The 18,952-nt window shown below is 48.2% G+C and overlaps 1 protein-coding gene across 1 annotated transcript; it reads left to right on the forward strand.

The window, feature by feature from the left end:
* The first annotated feature begins 226 nt into the window (after positions 1 to 226).
* Positions 227 to 11,207, forward strand: LOC109885540 (uncharacterized). Its single transcript, XM_031834737.1, has 2 exons — positions 227 to 839; positions 9,493 to 11,207. The coding sequence occupies exon 2, from the start codon at positions 9,512 to 9,514 to the stop codon at positions 10,988 to 10,990; it is 1,479 nt and encodes a 492-aa protein (XP_031690597.1). The 5' UTR covers positions 227 to 839; positions 9,493 to 9,511; the 3' UTR covers positions 10,991 to 11,207.
* The last annotated feature ends 7,745 nt before the right edge of the window (positions 11,208 to 18,952 follow it).

Consider the following 18,952-nt stretch of genomic DNA (forward strand, 5'->3'; position numbering starts at 1 on the left):
GCTTAAATGAATATATTAAATCTATAATACTGTTTTTCTTCATCCCTAATAACCAGCAGTTAGGCTGTTTGGGGCTATACTTTTTCTATTGAGAAAACTTGGCATTCGATATCCTTCTCACAGATGTTCCTCGTCCTGTTGTTTCTTCTGTGCTTTCTTTCCCCCTCTGTCCTTTACCCCCTTCAAAAAACTCGCTCGCCTCATCTTGTCCTCCCTCTCCTCCGCTCCAAAAGCAACCAGAAGCTATTCGCGTTTAGGCTACAGGCGGAGTTTTTGAGAACTGGGAAGAATTTGACAAACTTTGTTGATCCCAACGTAGCCTAAACGGACCGCAGCGCTTCGCTGCCAGTCGTTATAGAGACATCGATTAGTTTACTGTGTATGTCGACTTCAATTTAAATAAGTTAGAGTTCCTCTTTTTATGGAATATGAAGAACAACGTCAGGAGGATGAGATCTTGACCGAATCATGCATAGATATGTCTTTTTTCTTTTATCAAACTTCACGTTGTCTGTCTTGTTTAAAGCGCGGTTAGGACGGAGCGGTTTTTGCATATTTATTTTTTCTTCCCATCGTTTTTTAAAATGATTGTTGTTTAATTCAAACGGACATGGCTAACTGATATAATAGACATTTTTTGTGACGTGGGAAGTTAATTTGAATTGAATATGAAAACGTAACTTTTCCATGTAAACCAATATTGAGAGTTTTCCACTTCGCCACTTTTCCATGTAAACCAATATTGAGAGTTTTCCACTTCGCCAACTCTCTCGGACAATTAGTCTATAACCAATGTGGTGTCAACTGGAAGGACGCGTGGTCCGGATCTCACCTAAACGGTACACATTTACTTGTCGTGTCCATTTTACAAACTGCAATTCATGTATATGTTAATTTATTTGCATATGTATTAACACGAGCTATGGACACTTTCGGTTAATACATCTTCTGTTGGGTTTGCCACAGCGCATTATTGGATAGCCTAATTTAATTCTCCACTGTTTTTTTTCTTTCACAAGTATTCAGATATGATAATAGGCTACATATAACCTAATCCTAATCTGCAGGTGTATGCTCGAGATCACAGAAATTGACAGGTCATCAGGCCAATTGATCAATAATCTACTGAAATCTTGCCGATAGTCTACTTTGTGTGAATTTTGGAGATTTAGGTTGTTGTTTACCTCTTGTGTTAAAAGTAATTAATGACATTAAGTGCATAATGTCCCTGAAAAATTAGACTACTATGATTATGTCCCTTTACCAGTAGCAGAGTGCATTAAAGCCACAATCCTGAGTATGTGTTTCAGCCCAACAGCAGACCCTCACTTGGTTTGGTAGGAAGCTGAGAGATGGGGTTTAGGAAATGTAACCACTCTCGTATTCATAGTGGGGCTTTGAATGCAAGTACTGACAATCTATTGCATGCATGGTAGTTTAAAACATTTTCCAGGAATACATTGTTTGTTTACTGAAGTAAATAAGGCCTACTGTTGTGTTGTGATGGAGTAAGAAGACAGTTATATTAAACTCATGAGGAATAATACATTATATACAAGAATCAATGGTTATATCATTCATTGAAATAAAAATAACCAAAGAACAGCAGGAAATCTTCCAGATGATGCTTTTAATTTGCCGTGCAAACGTGGCCCTTTGCATGTAAATAATACAATGTGCACCACCTTCAGTTGGTTAAACGCTTAAGGAAAACGTTCTGTGGTTTTCAACGCCGATTAGGTAAGAACATGGTACCATATGGAATGTTTCCTTCATGGAGCCTCCCTTCTGGTAGACAGCTTAATTCACACTGCACTGCTGCTCTCCTTTCTTCCTATGGTCAGATTGACTGGCATTTATCCTTTGGGTCAGTGCCTGATTAGATTTGACAGGTCCTTGCATATTTATGTTTATGCTGTGTGTGTGTGCTTTTTTGTGTGTGGGGTGTGTGTATCCTAACGAAAAATGTATCAACCCCTACAAAAAAATGTCCATTATTTATAATCCACCTAATAATTCACATTTTGTGTTTCTACAGGATTATTTTCCTGCTACAGCAAACTGGCTCAAATTAAGATTATGTGTGTGTGTGTGTGTGTGTGTGTGTGTGTGTGTGTGTGTGTGTGTGTGTGTGTGTGTGTGTGTGTGTGTGTGTGTGTGTGTGTGTGTTTGCGTGCGTGCACGCGTGTGTGTGTGAACTGAATGTGAACTGTGAACTGAAAAAGCTGTAAACAGAGCCAAGGCCAGAGAGAGCCCAGGGTAGATACCCAGTTAGACTAAAGCGTGGAATGACACAATCATAGAATCCTAATTAATGGGCTGTTTGCACAGAATGACCGCTAACCACTGTTACGTGTTCAAAACTCATGAGCACAAGGCTTTTACTCCGTCTCAGGCCATACAGAGACAGAGAAAAACAAAGACAAACAACCTGCTGTAGTGTTTCCTCTGCTCTAGGCACAGCAGGTGTCACAGGCGTGAAGTTGACCTCTGTCACAGTTAGGCTATGAAGAAGTCTACACATTGCACTGACTAATCTGGTCTATGGACGGATTATTTCAGTACACACACACACACATGTCCATAAGGTTACGTGTTGACTCCAAAGAGATATGATTATCCCGACTGGTCTGGGCCTTGACATAATGAATCATCTCAGACGGACAAATGGACATCCGGCCCATTAACCACACATGAAGCGGATTAGTTGTTAACAGGATAATTGCACAGTAGCCACTGCCAGGTGTGGAGCCAGCTTAATGGAATTCTCTTCTCACTGTTTCCTAACAGAGCCTCCCAGACTAATTCTAGCTTCCCAGTCTCATTCCTCTCCATCCTCTCTCACTCCTCCTTCTCTGTCATTTCATACCAACAATATACTTCTCAGGTAACCATCTAAAAGATAAGTCAAACCAACAACCTTAAGGCACCTATCCCTAATCACCAGGTTTATTTGTGAGATTTAGGCCTAGCTGTAAGTTGTATGTATGACTTTGTTGTAGCAGTGTTATGTTGTGTCTGTTTATTTGAAGAGAATTTTTTTAAATTGTGTGTTTTTGAACTGTTGGGCAGTTTGGTTTTCTGTAGGAACTTGGGGGAGTGTTTTGGTTTGGAGTCAGAAGGTTTGTTTTGACAGGGTTTGGGGTTTGGAGTGTTCGTTTGGATAATGTTTGGAGGTTTTGTAAATTAGTTGGGGAAATCTTGTGTTTTCTTATAGTTTTGAATCTGTGGTTTTGGGATGTTTTTTCTATAGACCGAGTGTGTTCGTTTGGGGGATTGGGATCTATTCATTTGTGAGATTGTTTGAGATTTGCTGGTTGGGACAGTGTTTTGGTCTTATCCAGACAGCTGAGGAGTGAGGAGGTCCTTGTCTGGCCATGCAGGGAGTGTAAATGGCGCGTGTCATTGTAGCAAATGGACCATGATGATGAAAAGCTCCTGTGCCACAGAGTACACTGATATGGTCTCTAGCGCGTGTGTCTGCCTGCCTGTCTGGTGTGTGTTCTCAGAAAAGCTTACAACCAACTCTTCCACTAAACACACACACAGCCTTAAAAGGTTGTTTTATATACATGATGTCCATTTATAAAAATACATGGGGATCGTAATGCCACTGATTGAATAACTGACTGTTGTTCACCTCTCTCTGTCTCTGTCTCTCTGTCTCTGTCTCTGTCTCTGTCTCTGTCTCTGTCTCTGTCTCTGTCTCTGTCTCTGTCTCTGTCTCTGTCTCTGTCTCTGTCTCTGTCTCTGTCTCTGTCTCTCTCTGTCTGTGTTGTCTGTTGCCACATGTCTGTTGTCTGTTGCCACATGGCACAGTGCATGTTCATCTATAATTGACAGTGCTCTTCTGCAGCTCACCATCTGTCTGGGCTGGAACTAACCAGAACCCAGAATGGCACTTCAGGACACTTTATTTGCATACAGCACACAGCACACCTGTGTTTACGAACTTATGGATGGCCCTGTGCCAATAAGAGAAAAGAGGAAACGAGTCCTTTGATGTGATTTGTGTATCACCAGGGAACGAGGCCCACAGCATGCAAGCATAAATGCATGACTGATGCGTCATCTAATGTCCCTGGTTCTTTTACTAATCACTACTGCATTGTGTACCAGGTGTGGTCAGGTGTAGTGAATCTCCTGTCATTTCTCTTTCTCTCACTGTATCTTTCTTTCTCCCTCTCTGTCTTTCTCTCTCACCTATCTATCTATCTATCTATCTATCTATCTATCTATCTATCTATCTATCTATCTATCTATCTATCTATCTATCTATCTATCTATCTATCTATCTATCTATCTATCTATCTATCTATCTATCTATCTATCTATCTATCTATCTATCTATCTATCTATCTATCTATCTATCTATCTATCTATCTATCTATCTATCTATCTATCTATCTATCTATCTATCTATCTATCTATCTATCTATCTATCTATCTATCTATCTATCTATCTATCTATCTATCTATCTATCTATCTATCTATCTATCTATCTATCTGTCTGTCTGTCTGTCTGTCTGTCTGTCTGTCTGTCTGTCTGTCTGTCTGTCTGTCTGTCTGTCTGTCTGTCTGTCTGTCTGTCTGTCTGTCTGTCTGTCTGTCTGTCTGTCTGTCTGTCTGTCTGTCTGTCTGTCTGTCTCTCTATCTATCTCTCTATCTCTCTATCTCTCCCTTTCTCAGTCTCCCCCTCTCCCTCCCTTTCTCAGTCTGTTGTCTGGTCTGGGGACACCTGAAGTTAGCAGTAAACCCAAATCACAGACATTCTGAGCATTCTACCCTTTTAAACTCTTTCTAAATGTCCTCCTTCCCTTTTTCACACAATAACAGATAAATAGAAGTGACACATGACTCCGTCTTGGAAGTGGGTTCATCTTTTTCTGGGTGGAGGCCATATGCTCTCTCAGAGGAATCCTCATAATCATGGTTGACTAGTCCTACACGATGTGTGACACCATCATGATATGCCACATATGTAGCAGGCCTCTTCAGACAAAACGCGAACCAGAGGAAGGCATGTGTTCTTGCTGTACTGATCAGTGTTTCCCTTATATTCCTTTAACAGTGGCGCATAGCCGCTGCTAAATTGTTGGCGCCAAGTTCAGAGTGACAAGTTCAGAGCGACAAGTTATAACAAGTTACATATCTTCCTCAGATTCTCATCAGATCTTCCAAGAAACCTCCCAGGTAACTAGCTAGCTAGTTTGTAATCCTGGAAGTGCAGCCAACCATAGAAATAGAGGATTCTAGTGCCCAAAATCATCAACCCTTACAAAAATGTCCATTAATTATAATCCACATAATCATTTACATTTCCTGTTGCTGCAGGATTCTTTTCCTGCTGTAGCAAATTGGCTCAAATTAAGATTCTACATATGTAGATGTATGTAATAATTATTATACAGCAACTTTACGCCAGCTAAATTATTTTTAGGGTTCATATAGAATTGGTTGGTGATGTCATTGAGGTCATGAGATAAAAGGAAACTGTCCTCGATTTTCAGAAGAGTTCTAAAGGAAGTGAACATAATTACATTTTGGAGTAGAATGTCCTTTCAAAAAGTCTTTAATGTTACACTTTTACATGAAACTGCCAATCCAATGCCATAGTTGATATACTAATATGACATTGAAGCTCAGTCAATAGATTATTATTGTAGTACCATATTATCTTGAAAACGTATCAAGTTGAATATGATGGTCTGCTTTGCCCTCTGGTGGCAGGTGTGAGTGAGAGGATAGAGGATCGGGGAATTGGTTAAAACCACATTTTATTGGTCACATACACGTGTTCGGCAGATGTTATTGCGGGTGTAGTGAAATGCTTGTGTATCTAGCTACAACAGTGCAGTAATATCTAACAAGTAATATCTAACCATTTCGCAACAATACAAACAATACACACAAATCCAAAGTAAAGGAATGGAATTAATAATAAATAAATATTTGGACAAGCAATGTCAGAGCGGCATAGACTAAGATACAGCATAATAGAATAGAATACAGTATATACATATGAGATGAGTAATGCAATATGTAAACATTATTAAAGTGGCCAGGGATTTCAAGTCTATGTATATAGGGCAGCAGCCTCTAAGGTGCTACTGATGGCTACAGTATTTAACAGTCTGATGGCCTTGAGATAGAAGCTGTTTTTCAGTCTCCCGGTCCCAGCTTTGATGCACATGTACTGACCTCGCCATCTGGATGATAGTGGGGTGAACAGGCAGTGACTCGGGTGGTTGTTGTCTTTGATTATCATTTTTGGCCTTCCTGTGACATCTGGTGCTGTAGGGCAGGTAGTTTGCCCCTGGTGATGCGTTGGGCAGACCGCACCACCCAACTGCATGCGGTGCAGTTGCCGTACCAGGTGATGATACAGCCCGACAGGATGCATCTGTAAAGGTTTGTGAGGGTTTTAGGTATCATGCCAAATTTGTTCAGCCTCCTGAGGTTGAAGAGGCGCTGTTGTGCCTTCTTCACTACAATGTCTGTGTGGGTGGACCAATTCAGTTTGTCAGTGACGTGTACGCCGAGGAACTTGAAGCTTTCCACCTTCTCCACTGCGGTCCCGTCAATGTGGATAGGGGGTGCTCCCACTGCTGTTTCCTAAATTACACAATCAGCTTTGTTTTGTTGACATTACGTGAGAGGTTATTTTCCTGGCACCACCCTCCCAGGGCCAACACCTCCTCCCTGTATGCTGTCTCGTCATTGTTGGTAATCAGTCCTACTACTGTTGTGTTGTCTGCAAACTTGATGATTGAGGTGGAGGTGTGCATGGCCACGCAGTCATGTGTGAACATGGAGTATAAGAGGGGGCTGAGCACACACCCTTTTGGGGCCCCTGTGTTGAGGATCAGTGAAGTGGAGGTGTTGTTTCCTACCTTCAAACCTGGGGGCCCCAAGCTTAATGATGAGCTTGGAGGGTACTATGGTGTTGAATGTTGAGCTATAGTTAATGAACAGCATTCTTATGTAGGTATTCCTCTTGTCCAGATGTTATAGGGCAGTGCGATGGCGATTGCATCATCTGTGGATCTATTGGGGCGGTAAGCAAATTTAAGTGGATGATATGATCCTTGACTAGTCTCTCAAAGCACTTTATGATGACATAATTGAGTGCTACGGGGCGATAGTCATTTAGTTCAGTTACCTTTGCTTTCTTGGGTACAGGAACAATGGTGGACATGTTGAAGGAAGTGGGGACAGCCGACTGGGATAGGGAGAGTTTGAATATGTCCGTAAACACTCCAGCCAGCTGGTCTGCACATGCTCTGAGGACACGGCTTGGGATGCGGTCTGGGCCGGCAGCCTTACAAGGGTTAACATGCTTAAAAGTCTTACTCAAGTTAGCCACGGAGAAGGAGAGCCCACAGTCCTTGGTAGCGGGCCACGTCGGTGGCACTGTGTTATCCTCAAAGCGTGCGAAGAAGGTGTTTAGCTTCTCTGGAAGTACTAGGGAAGCGGTTAAAGGTTTCTCTGGTATCACTCATCATTCATCATTGTGTTCAAAGGAGGTTGTGATGCAAACCTTCAGAGAATTGGCCAAGGGCCAGGATTTTCTGGAGCTTTTGAGAAGAAAAACTCTTCTTCAAGTATTTCTGGTTTCACTTTTTTATGTTTCCAAGTCTAAGTTCAGCATCTGTCACAACAACAAATAAACGATTAGTTCAGTTATTACTGTGAAATGCCTTATTTTCTGCCACAAGGCAAAACATTTATTGGATCAAAGTTTGCGTATTTACTCGTATGCACATGTATGTTTTTGCAAACTGACATGCACCAAACCAAATCTGTTTATAGAATTGACCACTTCGCAGCCTCATTATGACTGCTTGAGTTGTAATTCATTTCCTTTGGCTGTGAGATTAATGACCCACAGTCGACACACATAGCAGGATTATAGAGGCTCCATTTGAAGGCCAACAACCGGGCAGCCAACCGGGCAGGCAGGGGATCTGTTCTGCTGCATGTCCATTGTTCCACAGTCTCCTCACATGGATAAACTGATCTTTCTGCAGTTTTCCCTGTTTTCCTTGAGTTCTGCTAAGATTATAAAGCTACCTCTAACTGCTAGAGTTAACCGTTAAGCTACAGGTTAGCACCAGTAAAAAGGCTTGTTTTATCTTTTCATGAGAGTTCCACATTTACTGTATTGAACACTGTTTTAACCCCATTTCTCCTCTCTCTCTCCTCTCTCTCTCTCTCTCTCTCTCTCTCTCTCTCTCTCTCTCTCTCTCTCTGTCTCTCTCTCTGTCTCTCTCTCTCTCTCTCTCTCCCCATACCCGTCTCTCCTTCCTCTCTCTCTCTCTCTCTCTCTCTCTCTCTCTCTCTCTCTCTCTCTCTCTCCATATCCGTCTCTCTCCTCTCTCTCTCTCTCTCTCTCTCTCTCTCTCTCTCTCTCTCTCTCTCTCTCTCTCTCGCTCTCTCGCTCTCCCCATACCCGTCTCTCCTCTCTCTCTCTCCCCATACCCGTCTCTCCTCTCTCTCTCTCTCTCTCTCTCTCTCTCTCTCTCTCTCTCTCTCTCTCTCCTCTCTCTCTCTCCATATCCGTCTCTCTCCTCTCTCTCTCTCTCTGTCTCTCGCTCTCTCGCTCTCTCGCTCTCCCCATACCCGTCTCTCTCTCTCTCTCTCTCTCCTCTCCATATCCGTCTCTCTCCTCTCTCTACTCTCCATACCCGTCTCACTCTCTCTCTCTCTCTCTCTCTCTCTCTCTCTCTCTCTGTCTCTCTCTCTCTCTCCCCATCCCTGTCTCTCCCCTCTCTCTCTCTCTCTCGCTCTCTCTCTCTCTCTCTCTCTCTCTCTCTCTCTCTCTCGCTATCCATACCCGTCTCTCCTCTCTCTCTCTCTCCCCATACCCGTCTCTCTCTCTCTCTCACTCTCTCTCTCACTCTCTCTCTCTCCATATCCGTCTCTCTCCTCTCTCTCTCTCCATACCCGTCTCTCTCTCTCTCTCTCTCCATATCCGTCTCTCCTCTCTCTCTCTCCATACCCGTCTCTGTCTCTCTCTCTCCATACCCGTCTCTCCTCTCTCTCTCTCTCTCCCCATACCCGTCTCTCCTCTCTCTCTCTCTATCTCTCCCCATACATGTCTCTCCTCTCTCTCTCTCTCCCCATACCCGTCTCTCCTCTCTCTCTCTCCCCATACCCGTCTCTCCTCTCTCTTTCTCTCTCCATACCCGTCTCTCCTCTCTCTCTCTCTCCCCATACCCGTCTCTCCTCTCTCTCTCTCTATCTCTCCCCATACATGTCTCTCCTCTCTCTCTCCCCATACCCGTCTCTCCTCTCTCTCTCTCTATCTCTCCCCATACATGTCTCTCCTCTCTCTCTCTCTCCCCATACCCGTCTCTCCTCTCTCTCTCTCTCTCCACACCTGTCTCTCCTCTCTCTCTCTCCCCATACCCGTCTCTCCTCTCTCTCTCTCTCCCCATACTCGTCTCTCCTCTCTCTCTCTCTCCCCATACCCATCTCTCCATCCTCAGTTGATACGTGTTGGGAGTGATGCACTGGCTTCCCCTGGTTGCCATGGTGATCGCCTCGGCCCTGCCCTTCCCTCACAGCCCTGTGACCAGTACTGTTGCTGCGATGATGGAGCCTGGCAGTAGCCTGGACGACCACACAGAGGACATCGATGACTCTTCCAGTCACTCCCCCGGATCTTACGCCACACTTCCAGCTCCTCAGGCCTACAATGTGGACTACAAGGACTACAATAACCCCTCCATAATTAAAGAGGAGGTGCAAACTTTGAAAGGGAAGCGAAAACAACAAAGTTATCTGTCAAAAAGCAATTTTCATACAGAAAACACGAACAGCGTTGGTTTAAATAAATATTCTAACACTGATGGAGGAAAACTCAGGAGCACCAATGGCAGCAGTCATCAGGACTACCCCTCCCAGAAGAACTATGTACTAGGGGACTATAAACCAGACAGCAGCAGAGCTGGTGATGACAGCAGCTTTAGAGACATGGCTCAGAAGGAAAACCATCATCACTCTCTAGACCCCAGGACCGATGAACAGGAAACTTACAAACCTTCCACTAATGCTGGACACCACAGTAAAACTAGGCCAGATCCCTCCAGTCAGAGGACCCCACAGAGAGCAGAGGCTAGGACAGAGAGCAGTGATAACAGGGGAGAGGGGGGGAGGGAGGGTGGGGCTGGGAAAGGTCCAGATCTGTCAGAGGAAGGAATGGAATTGGGACTAGGGTTAGGGCTGGGTCAGGGGCTGGAAGGTGTAAAGGAGAAGCAAGAGCTGCTGTTTTTAGATGCACACCCACGGGTCCTTTTCTCTTCCTCTCCTCCAGAGCACCCGCCCCTCCTCCTCATGCTGGAGTCAGGCATGTTGCCCATAGAAGGAGAGGACAAGGAGGAGGAGGAGGAGGAGGAGGAAGTGTCGGACGCAGACGGACACATGGAGGGTCATGGGGACCGAGAGACGGACGGGAGTGTGCCGCTGAGCTGGGTGGACACTCTCAGGGGGGCCAGGGAGCCCCCTCGCCCCGCCCCCAGGCACAAGCGCTCGCACTTGCCCCACACTGGGCGGGGTGAGATGCCGGTGTGTGAGTCGGAGAGTGTGTGGGTAACGGACAAGACGACAGTATTCGACGATAGGGGTAAAACAGTCAACATCGTGCCAGAGATCAAGACAGTCAAGGGGGCGCTGAAGCAGTACTTCTATGAGACTCGCTGCCGCCAGGAGGAACAGCAGAGGGGCGGTGTGCCGCAGCGGGAGGCAGGGGGGGCAGGGGCCTCGGCAGCAGGAACAGGGACAGGACCCGTAGGTGTGTCCGGGGCCAGCTGCCGGGGCGTGGACATCAGACAGTGGGTGAGTCAGTGTAAGGCCAAGGACACATATGTCCGAGCCCTCACTGTTGACAACAACGGTCTGCAGGGCTGGAGGTGGGTCCGCATCAACTCGTCCTGCGTGTGTGTCCTACTGTCCAGAGTAACCAGGAAAAACAGAGGAAGGGAGTGAGGGCAGGAGATGGAGGAAAGGTGGAGAGGATAATGTGGAAGAAATGTTAACACAGATAATGCTTGGGACATTAGATGTAATGTCAATTAGACAGTAGGTGTTACTTTATAGGCCAGGGTGCCTCTTATCCAGAGCGACTTAGTGCATTCTTCTTATGATAGCTGCACTCTTACAAAAAAAAGGGTTCCAAACGGGTTCTTTGGCTGTCCCCATAGGAGAACCCTTTTTGGTTCTAGGTAGAACCCTTTTTGAGGTTCCATGTAGAACCCTCTGTGGAAAGGATTCTACATGGAACTCAAAAGTGTTCTATCTGGAACCAAAATGGGTTCTTCAAAGGGTTCTCCTATGGGGATAGCCAAAGAACCCTTAGGTTCTAGATAGCACTTTTTTTTAAAGAGTGTAGTCAAGACAACGCCTCCACCCATCACGGGCTCAGTGAGAGTGACTACACAAAAACAATAAAACCTCAACAATACAACTTAGGGAAACTATCATATCAAAATAGTGATTTTAGAAAAGTACTGTTTGTTTCACAATTGTTTCATATCATACATGTTATTGCTGAGTAATACTGTATGTAAGCATGAGTTTAAAATTAATATATTTCTTTATATATGAGTACAATATGTGAACAGTATGCTTTTATGTATGAAAGTATGTATATTTATAGAGAAAGGTACGTGGAATGATAGGTTTGTTGTTGTTACATGATTCCAGCCTCTGGCGTCTGGCCTCTGCTCTGAATGGGAGAGGAAGGGACTGGCAGCACCTAGTGATTTAGCCTGATACTGCTCAACACTCCATACTGAGCACTGACCATCCCCAGTCCTCACAGAGAACATTATCACTGAGTGCTTTAATAGTAAGATAGAGAGGAGAATTGAGCCATGTATACTGTGAGCACAATGCTGGGTGTCATCATGATGCCCATACTGTTGTCATGAGAGCAACAGTCCATTTACAGTGTAGCCAGTCATATGTGATCAGAACATTTGAGTGACCAATAGAAACCATGCAGCAGTGTGACAACCACAGAAGCATTTTATCTCTATCTCTCCCTGTAGTTAGATCATTAGATGATTGAAGAATTCCATTCGCCTCAGTTTGCAGTTTGAACTCTGCACTATAGGCAGTACAACATATTTATACATCTGGCTTTTTGTAATACATGTATGTATATTGTAAAGGCCTGTTTCTTATTCTATAAGTAAAAGATAAACTATTGTAACTTATTTTATGATTGTTATGCATAATGGTCTTTCCCGGCAAGTGTCAATGGTGTGATCTATCGGTGTGTGTTGTCTCTCTTTCTGTCATATACACATACAGTATATACATGCTGAACATTGTTCTCACAAATACACAAACCACTGCCTCCTCCCCTCACACTCTCGCCTGTTGTCTACATTCGTGCCAACCCCAGGTACACAAACCACTGCCTCCTCCCCTCACACTCTCGCCTGTTGTCTACATTCGTGCCAACCCCAGGTACACAAACCACTGCCTCTCCTCCCCTCACACTCTCCTGTTGTCTACATTCGTGCCAACCCCAGGTACACAAACCACTGCCTCCTCCCCTTACACACTCTCCTGTTGTCTACATTCGTGCCAACCCCAGGTACACAAACCACTGCCTCTCCTCCCCTCACACTCTCCTGTTGTCTACATTCGTGCCAACCCCAGGTACACAAACCACTGCCTCCTCCCCTCACACTCTCCTGTTGTCTACATTCGTGCCAACCCCAGGTACACAAACCTCTGCCTCTCCTCCCCACACACTCTCCTGTTGTCTACATTCGTGCCAACCCCAGGTACACAAACCACTGCCTCCTCCCCTTACACACTCTCCTGTTGTCTACATTCGTGCCAACCCCAGGTACACAAACCACTGCCTCTCCTCCCCTCACACTCTCCTGTTGTCTACATTCGTGCCAACCCCAGGTACACAAACCACTGCCTCCTCCCCTCACACTCTCCTGTTGTCTACATTCGTGCCAACCCCAGGTACACAAACCACTGCCTCCTCCCCTCACACACACTCTCCTGTTGTCTACATTCGTGCCAACCCCAGGTACACAAACCACTGCCTCTCCTCCCCTTACACACTCTCCTGTTGTCTACATTCGTGCCAACCCCAGGTACACAAACCACTGCCGCCTCCCCTCACACTCTCCTGTTGTCTACATTCGTGCCAACCCCAGGTACACAAACCACTGCCTCCTCCCCTCACACTCTCCTGTTGTCTACATTCGTGCCAACCCCAGGTACACAAACCACTGCCTCCTCCCCTCACACTCTCCTGTTGTCTACATTCGTGCCAACCCCAGGTACACAAACCACTGCCTCCTCCCCTCACACTCTCCTGTTGTCTACATTCGTGCCAACCCCAGGTACACAAACCACTGCCTCCTCCCCTCACACTCTCCTGTTGTCTGCATTCGTGCCAACCCCAGGTACACAAACCACTGCCGCCTCCCCTCACACTCTCCTGTTGTCTACATTCGTGCCAACCCCAGGTACACAAACCACTGCCTCCTCCCCTCACACTCTCCTGTTGTCTACATTCGTGCCAACCCCAGGTACACAAACCACTGCCTCCTCCCCTCACACTCTCCTGTTGTCTACATTCGTGCCAACCCCAGGTACACAAACCACTGCCTCTCCTCCCCTTACACACTCTCCTGTTGTCTACATTCGTGCCAACCCCAGGTACACAAACCACTGCCTCCTCCCCTCACACACACTCTCCTGTTGTCTACATTCGTGCCAACCCCAGGTACACAAACCGCTGCCTCTCCTCCCCTTACACACTCTCCTGTTGTCTACATTCGTGTCAACCCCAGGTACACAAACCACTGCCGCCCCCCCCTTACACACTCTCCTGTTGTCTACATTCGTGCCAACCCCAGGTACACAAACCACTGCCTCCTCCCCTCACACACACTCTCCTGTTGTCTACATTCGTGCCAACCCCAGGTACACAATCCACTGCCTCTCCTCCCCTTACACACTCTCCTGTTGTCTACATTCGTGCCAACCCCAGGTACACAAACCACTGCCGCCTCCCCTCACACTCTCCTGTTGTCTACATTCGTGCCAACCCCAGGTACACAAACCACTGCCTCCTCCCCTCACACTCTCCTGTTGTCTACATTCGTGCCAACCCCAGGTACACAAACCACTGCCTCCTCCCCTCACACTCTCCTGTTGTCTACATTCGTGCCAACCCCAGGTACACAAACCACTGCCTCTCCTCCCCTTACACACTCTCCTGTTGTCTACATTCGGCGCCAACCCCAGGTACACAAACCACTGCCTCCTCCCCTCACACACACTCTCCTGTTGTCTACATTCGTGCCAACCCCAGGTACACAAACCACTGCCTCTCCTCCCCTTACACACTCTCCTGTTGTCTACATTCGTGCCAACCCCAGGTACACAAACCACTGCCGCCCCCCCCCTTACACACTCTCCTGTTGTCTACATTCGTGCCAACCCCAGGTACACAAACCACTGCCTCCTCCCCTCACACACACTCTCCTGTTGTCTACATTCGTGCCAACCCCAGGTACACAAACCACTGCCTCTCCTCCCCTTACACACTCTCCTGTTGTCTACATTCGTGCCAACCCCAGGTACACAAACCACTGCCTCCTCCCCTCACACTCTCCTGTTGTCTACATTCGTGCCAACCCCAGGTACACAAACCACTGCCTCCTCCCCTCACACTCTCCTGTTGTCTACATTCGTGCCAACCCCAGGTACACAAACCACTGCCTCCTCCCCTCACACTCTCCTGTTGTCTACATTCGTGCCAACCCCAGGTACACAAACCACTGCCTCCTCCCCTCACACTCTCCTGTTGTCTGCATTCGTGCCAACCCCAGGTACACAAACCACTGCCGCCCCCCCTTACACACTCTCCTGTTGTCTACATTCGTGCCAACCCCAGGTACACAAACCACTGCCTCCTCCCCTCACACACACTCTCCTGTTGTCTACATTCGTGCCAACCCCAGGTACACAAACCACTGCCTCTCCTCCCCTTACACACTCTCCTGTTGTCTACATTCGTGCCAACCCCAGGTACACAAACCACTGCCGCCTCCCCTCACACTCTCCTGTTGTCTACATTCGTGCCAACCCCAGGTACACAAACCACTGCCTCCTCCCCTCACACTCTCCTGTTGTCTACATTCGTGCCAACCCCAGGTACACAAACCACTGCCTCCTCCCCTCACACTCTCCTGTTGTCTACATTCGTGCCAACCCCAGGTACACAAACCACTGCCTCTCCTCCCCTTACACACTCTCCTGTTGTCTACATTCGTGCCAACCCCAGGTACACAAACCACTGCCTCTCCTCCCCTTACACACTCTCCTGTTGTCTACATTCGTGCCAACCCCAGGTACACAAACCACTGCCTCCTCCCCTCACACACACTCTCCTGTTGTCTACATTCGTGCCAACCCCAGGTACACAAACCACTGCCTCTCCTCCCCTTACACACTCTCCTGTTGTCTACATTCGTGCCAACCCCAGGTACACAAACCACTGCCGCCCCCCCCTTACACACTCTCCTGTTGTCTACATTCGTGCCAACCCCAGGTACACAAACCACTGCCTCCTCCCCTCACATACACTCTCCTGTTGTCTACATTCGTGCCAACCCCAGGTACACAAACCACTGCCTCTCCTCCCCTTACACACTCTCCTGTTGTCTACATTCGTGCCAACCCCAGGTACACAAACCACTGCCTCCTCCCCTCACACTCTCCTGTTGTCTACATTCGTGCCAACCCCAGGTACACAAACCACTGCCTCCTCCCCTCACACTCTCCTGTTGTCTACATTCGTGCCAACCCCAGGTACACAAACCACTGCCTCCTCCCCTCACACTCTCCTGTTGTCTACATTCGTGCCAACCCCAGGTACACAAACCACTGCCTCCTCCCCTCACACTCTCCTGTTGTCTGCATTCGTGCCAACCCCAGGTACACAAACCACTGCCGCCTCCCCTCACACTCTCCTGTTGTCTACATTCGTGCCAACCCCAGGTACACAAACCACTGCCTCCTCCCCTCACACTCTCCTGTTGTCTACATTCGTGCCAACCCCAGGTACACAAACCACTGCCTCCTCCCCTCACACTCTCCTGTTGTCTACATTCGTGCCAACCCCAGGTACACAAACCACTGCCTCTCCTCCCCTCACACACACTCTCCTGTTGTCTACATTCGTGCCAACCCCAGGTACACAAACCACTGCCTCTCCTCCCCTTACACACTCTCCTGTTGTCTACATTCGTGCCAACCCCAGGTACACAAACCACTGCCGCCCCCCCCTTACACACTCTCCTGTTGTCTACATTCGTGCCAACCCCAGGTACACAAACCACTGCCTCCTCCCCTCACACACACTCTCCTGTTGTCTACATTCGTGCCAACCCCAGGTACACAAACCACTGCCTCTCCTCCCCTTACACACTCTCCTGTTGTCTACATTCGTGCCAACCCCAGGTACACAAACCACTGCCTCCTCCCCTCACACTCTCCTGTTGTCTACATTCGTGCCAACCCCAGGTACACAAACCACTGCCTCCTCCCCTCACACTCTCCTGTTGTCTACATTCGTGCCAACCCCAGGTACACAAACCACTGCCTCCTCCCCTCACACTCTCCTGTTGTCTACATTCGTGCCAACCCCAGGTACACAAACCACTGCCTCTCCTCCCCTTACACACTCTCCTGTTGTCTACATTCGTGCCAACCCCAGGTACACAAACCACTGCCTCCTCCCCTCACACTCTCCTGTTGTCTACATTCGTGCCAACCCCAGGTACACAAACCACTGCCTCCTCCCCTCACACTCTCCTGTTGTCTACATTCGTGCCAACCCCAGGTACACAAACCACTGCCTCCTCCCCTCACACTCTCCTGTTGTCTACATTCGTGCCAACCCCAGGTACACAAACCACTGCCTCCTCCCCTCACACTCTCCTGTTGTCTGCATTCGTGCCAACCCCAGGTACACAAACCACTGCCGCCTCCCCTCACACTCTCCTGTTGTCTACATTCGTGCCAACCCCAGGTACACAAACCACTGCCTCCTCCCCTCACACTCTCCTGTTGTCTACATTCGTGCCAACCCCAGGTACACAAACCACTGCCGCCCCCCCCTTACACACTCTCCTGTTGTCTACATTCGTGCCAACCCCAGGTACACAAACCACTGCCTCCTCCCCTCACACACACTCTCCTGTTGTCTACATTCGTGCCAACCCCAGGTACACAAACCACTGCCTCTCCTCCCCTTACACACTCTCCTGTTGTCTACATTCGTGCCAACCCCAGGTACACAAACCACTGCCTCCTCCCCTCACACTCTCCTGTTGTCTACATTCGTGCCAACCCCAGGTACACAAACCACTGCCTCCTCCCCTCACACTCTCCTGTTGTCTACATTCGTGCCAACCCCAGGTACACAAACCACTGCCTCCTCCCCTCACACTCTCCTGTTGTCTACATTCGTGCCAACCCCAGGTACACAAACCACTGCCTCCTCCCCTCACACTCTCCTGTTGTCTACATTCGTGCCAACCCCAGGTACACAAACCACTGCCTCCTCCCCTCACACTCTCCTGTTGTCTACATTCGTGCCAACCCCAGGTACACAAACCACTGCCTCTCCTCCCCTTACACACTCTCCTGTTGTCTACATTCGTGCCAACCCCAGGTACACAAACCACTGCCTCCTCCCCTCACACTCTCCTGTTGTCTACATTCGTGCCAACCCCAGGTACACAAACCACTGCCTCTCCTCCCCTTACACACTCTCCTGTTGTCTACATTCGTGCCAACCCCAGGTACACAAACCACTGCCTCCTCCCCTCACACTCTCCTGTTGTCTACATTCGTGCCAACCCCAGGTACACAAACCACTGCCTCCTCCCCTCACACTCTCCTGTTGTCTACATTCGTGCCAACCCCAGGTACACAAACCACTGCCTCCTCCCCTCACACTCTCCTGTTGTCTACATTCGTGCCAACCCCAGGTACACAAACCACTGCCTCCTCCCCTCACACTCTCCTGTTGTCTGCATTCGTGCCAACCCCAGGTACACAAACCACTGCCGCCTCCCCTCACACTCTCCTGTTGTCTACATTCGTGCCAACCCCAGGTACACAAACCACTGCCTCCTCCCCTCACACTCTCCTGTTGTCTACATTCGTGCCAACCCCAGGTACACAAACCACTGCCTCCTCCCCTCACACTCTCCTGTTGTCTACATTCGTGCCAACCCCAGGTACACAACCACTGCCTCTCCTCCCCTCACACACACTCTCCTGTTGTCTACATTCGTGCCAACCCCAGGTACACAAACCACTGCCTCTCCTCCCCTTACACACTCTCCTGTTGTCTACATTCGTGCCAACCCCAGGTACACAAACCACTGCCGCCCCCCCTTACACACTCTCCTGTTGTCTACATTCGTGCCAACCCCAGGTACACAAACCACTGCCTCCTCCCCTCACACACACTCTCCTGTTGTCTACATTCGTGCCAACCCCAGGTACACAAACCACTGCCTCTCCTCCCCTTACACACTCTCCTGTTGTCTACATTCGTGCCAACCCCAGGTACACAAACCACTGCCTCCTCCCCTCACACTCTCCTGTTGTCTACATTCGTGCCAACCCCAGGTACACAAACCACTGCCTCCTCCCCTCACACTCTCCTGTTGTCTACATTCGTGCCAACCCCAGGTACACAAACCACTGCCTCCTCCCCTCACACTCTCCTGTTGTCTACATTCGTGCCAACCCCAGGTACACAAACCACTGCCTCCTCCCCTCACACTCTCCTGTTGTCTACATTCGTGCCAACCCCAGGTACACAAACCACTGCCTCCTCCCCTCACACTCTCCTGTTGTCTACATTCGTGCCAACCCCAGGTACAC

This window comes from Oncorhynchus kisutch, linkage group LG10 (assembly GCF_002021735.2).
Source record: "Oncorhynchus kisutch isolate 150728-3 linkage group LG10, Okis_V2, whole genome shotgun sequence".
Classification (NCBI taxonomy): Eukaryota; Metazoa; Chordata; class Actinopteri; order Salmoniformes; family Salmonidae; genus Oncorhynchus; species Oncorhynchus kisutch.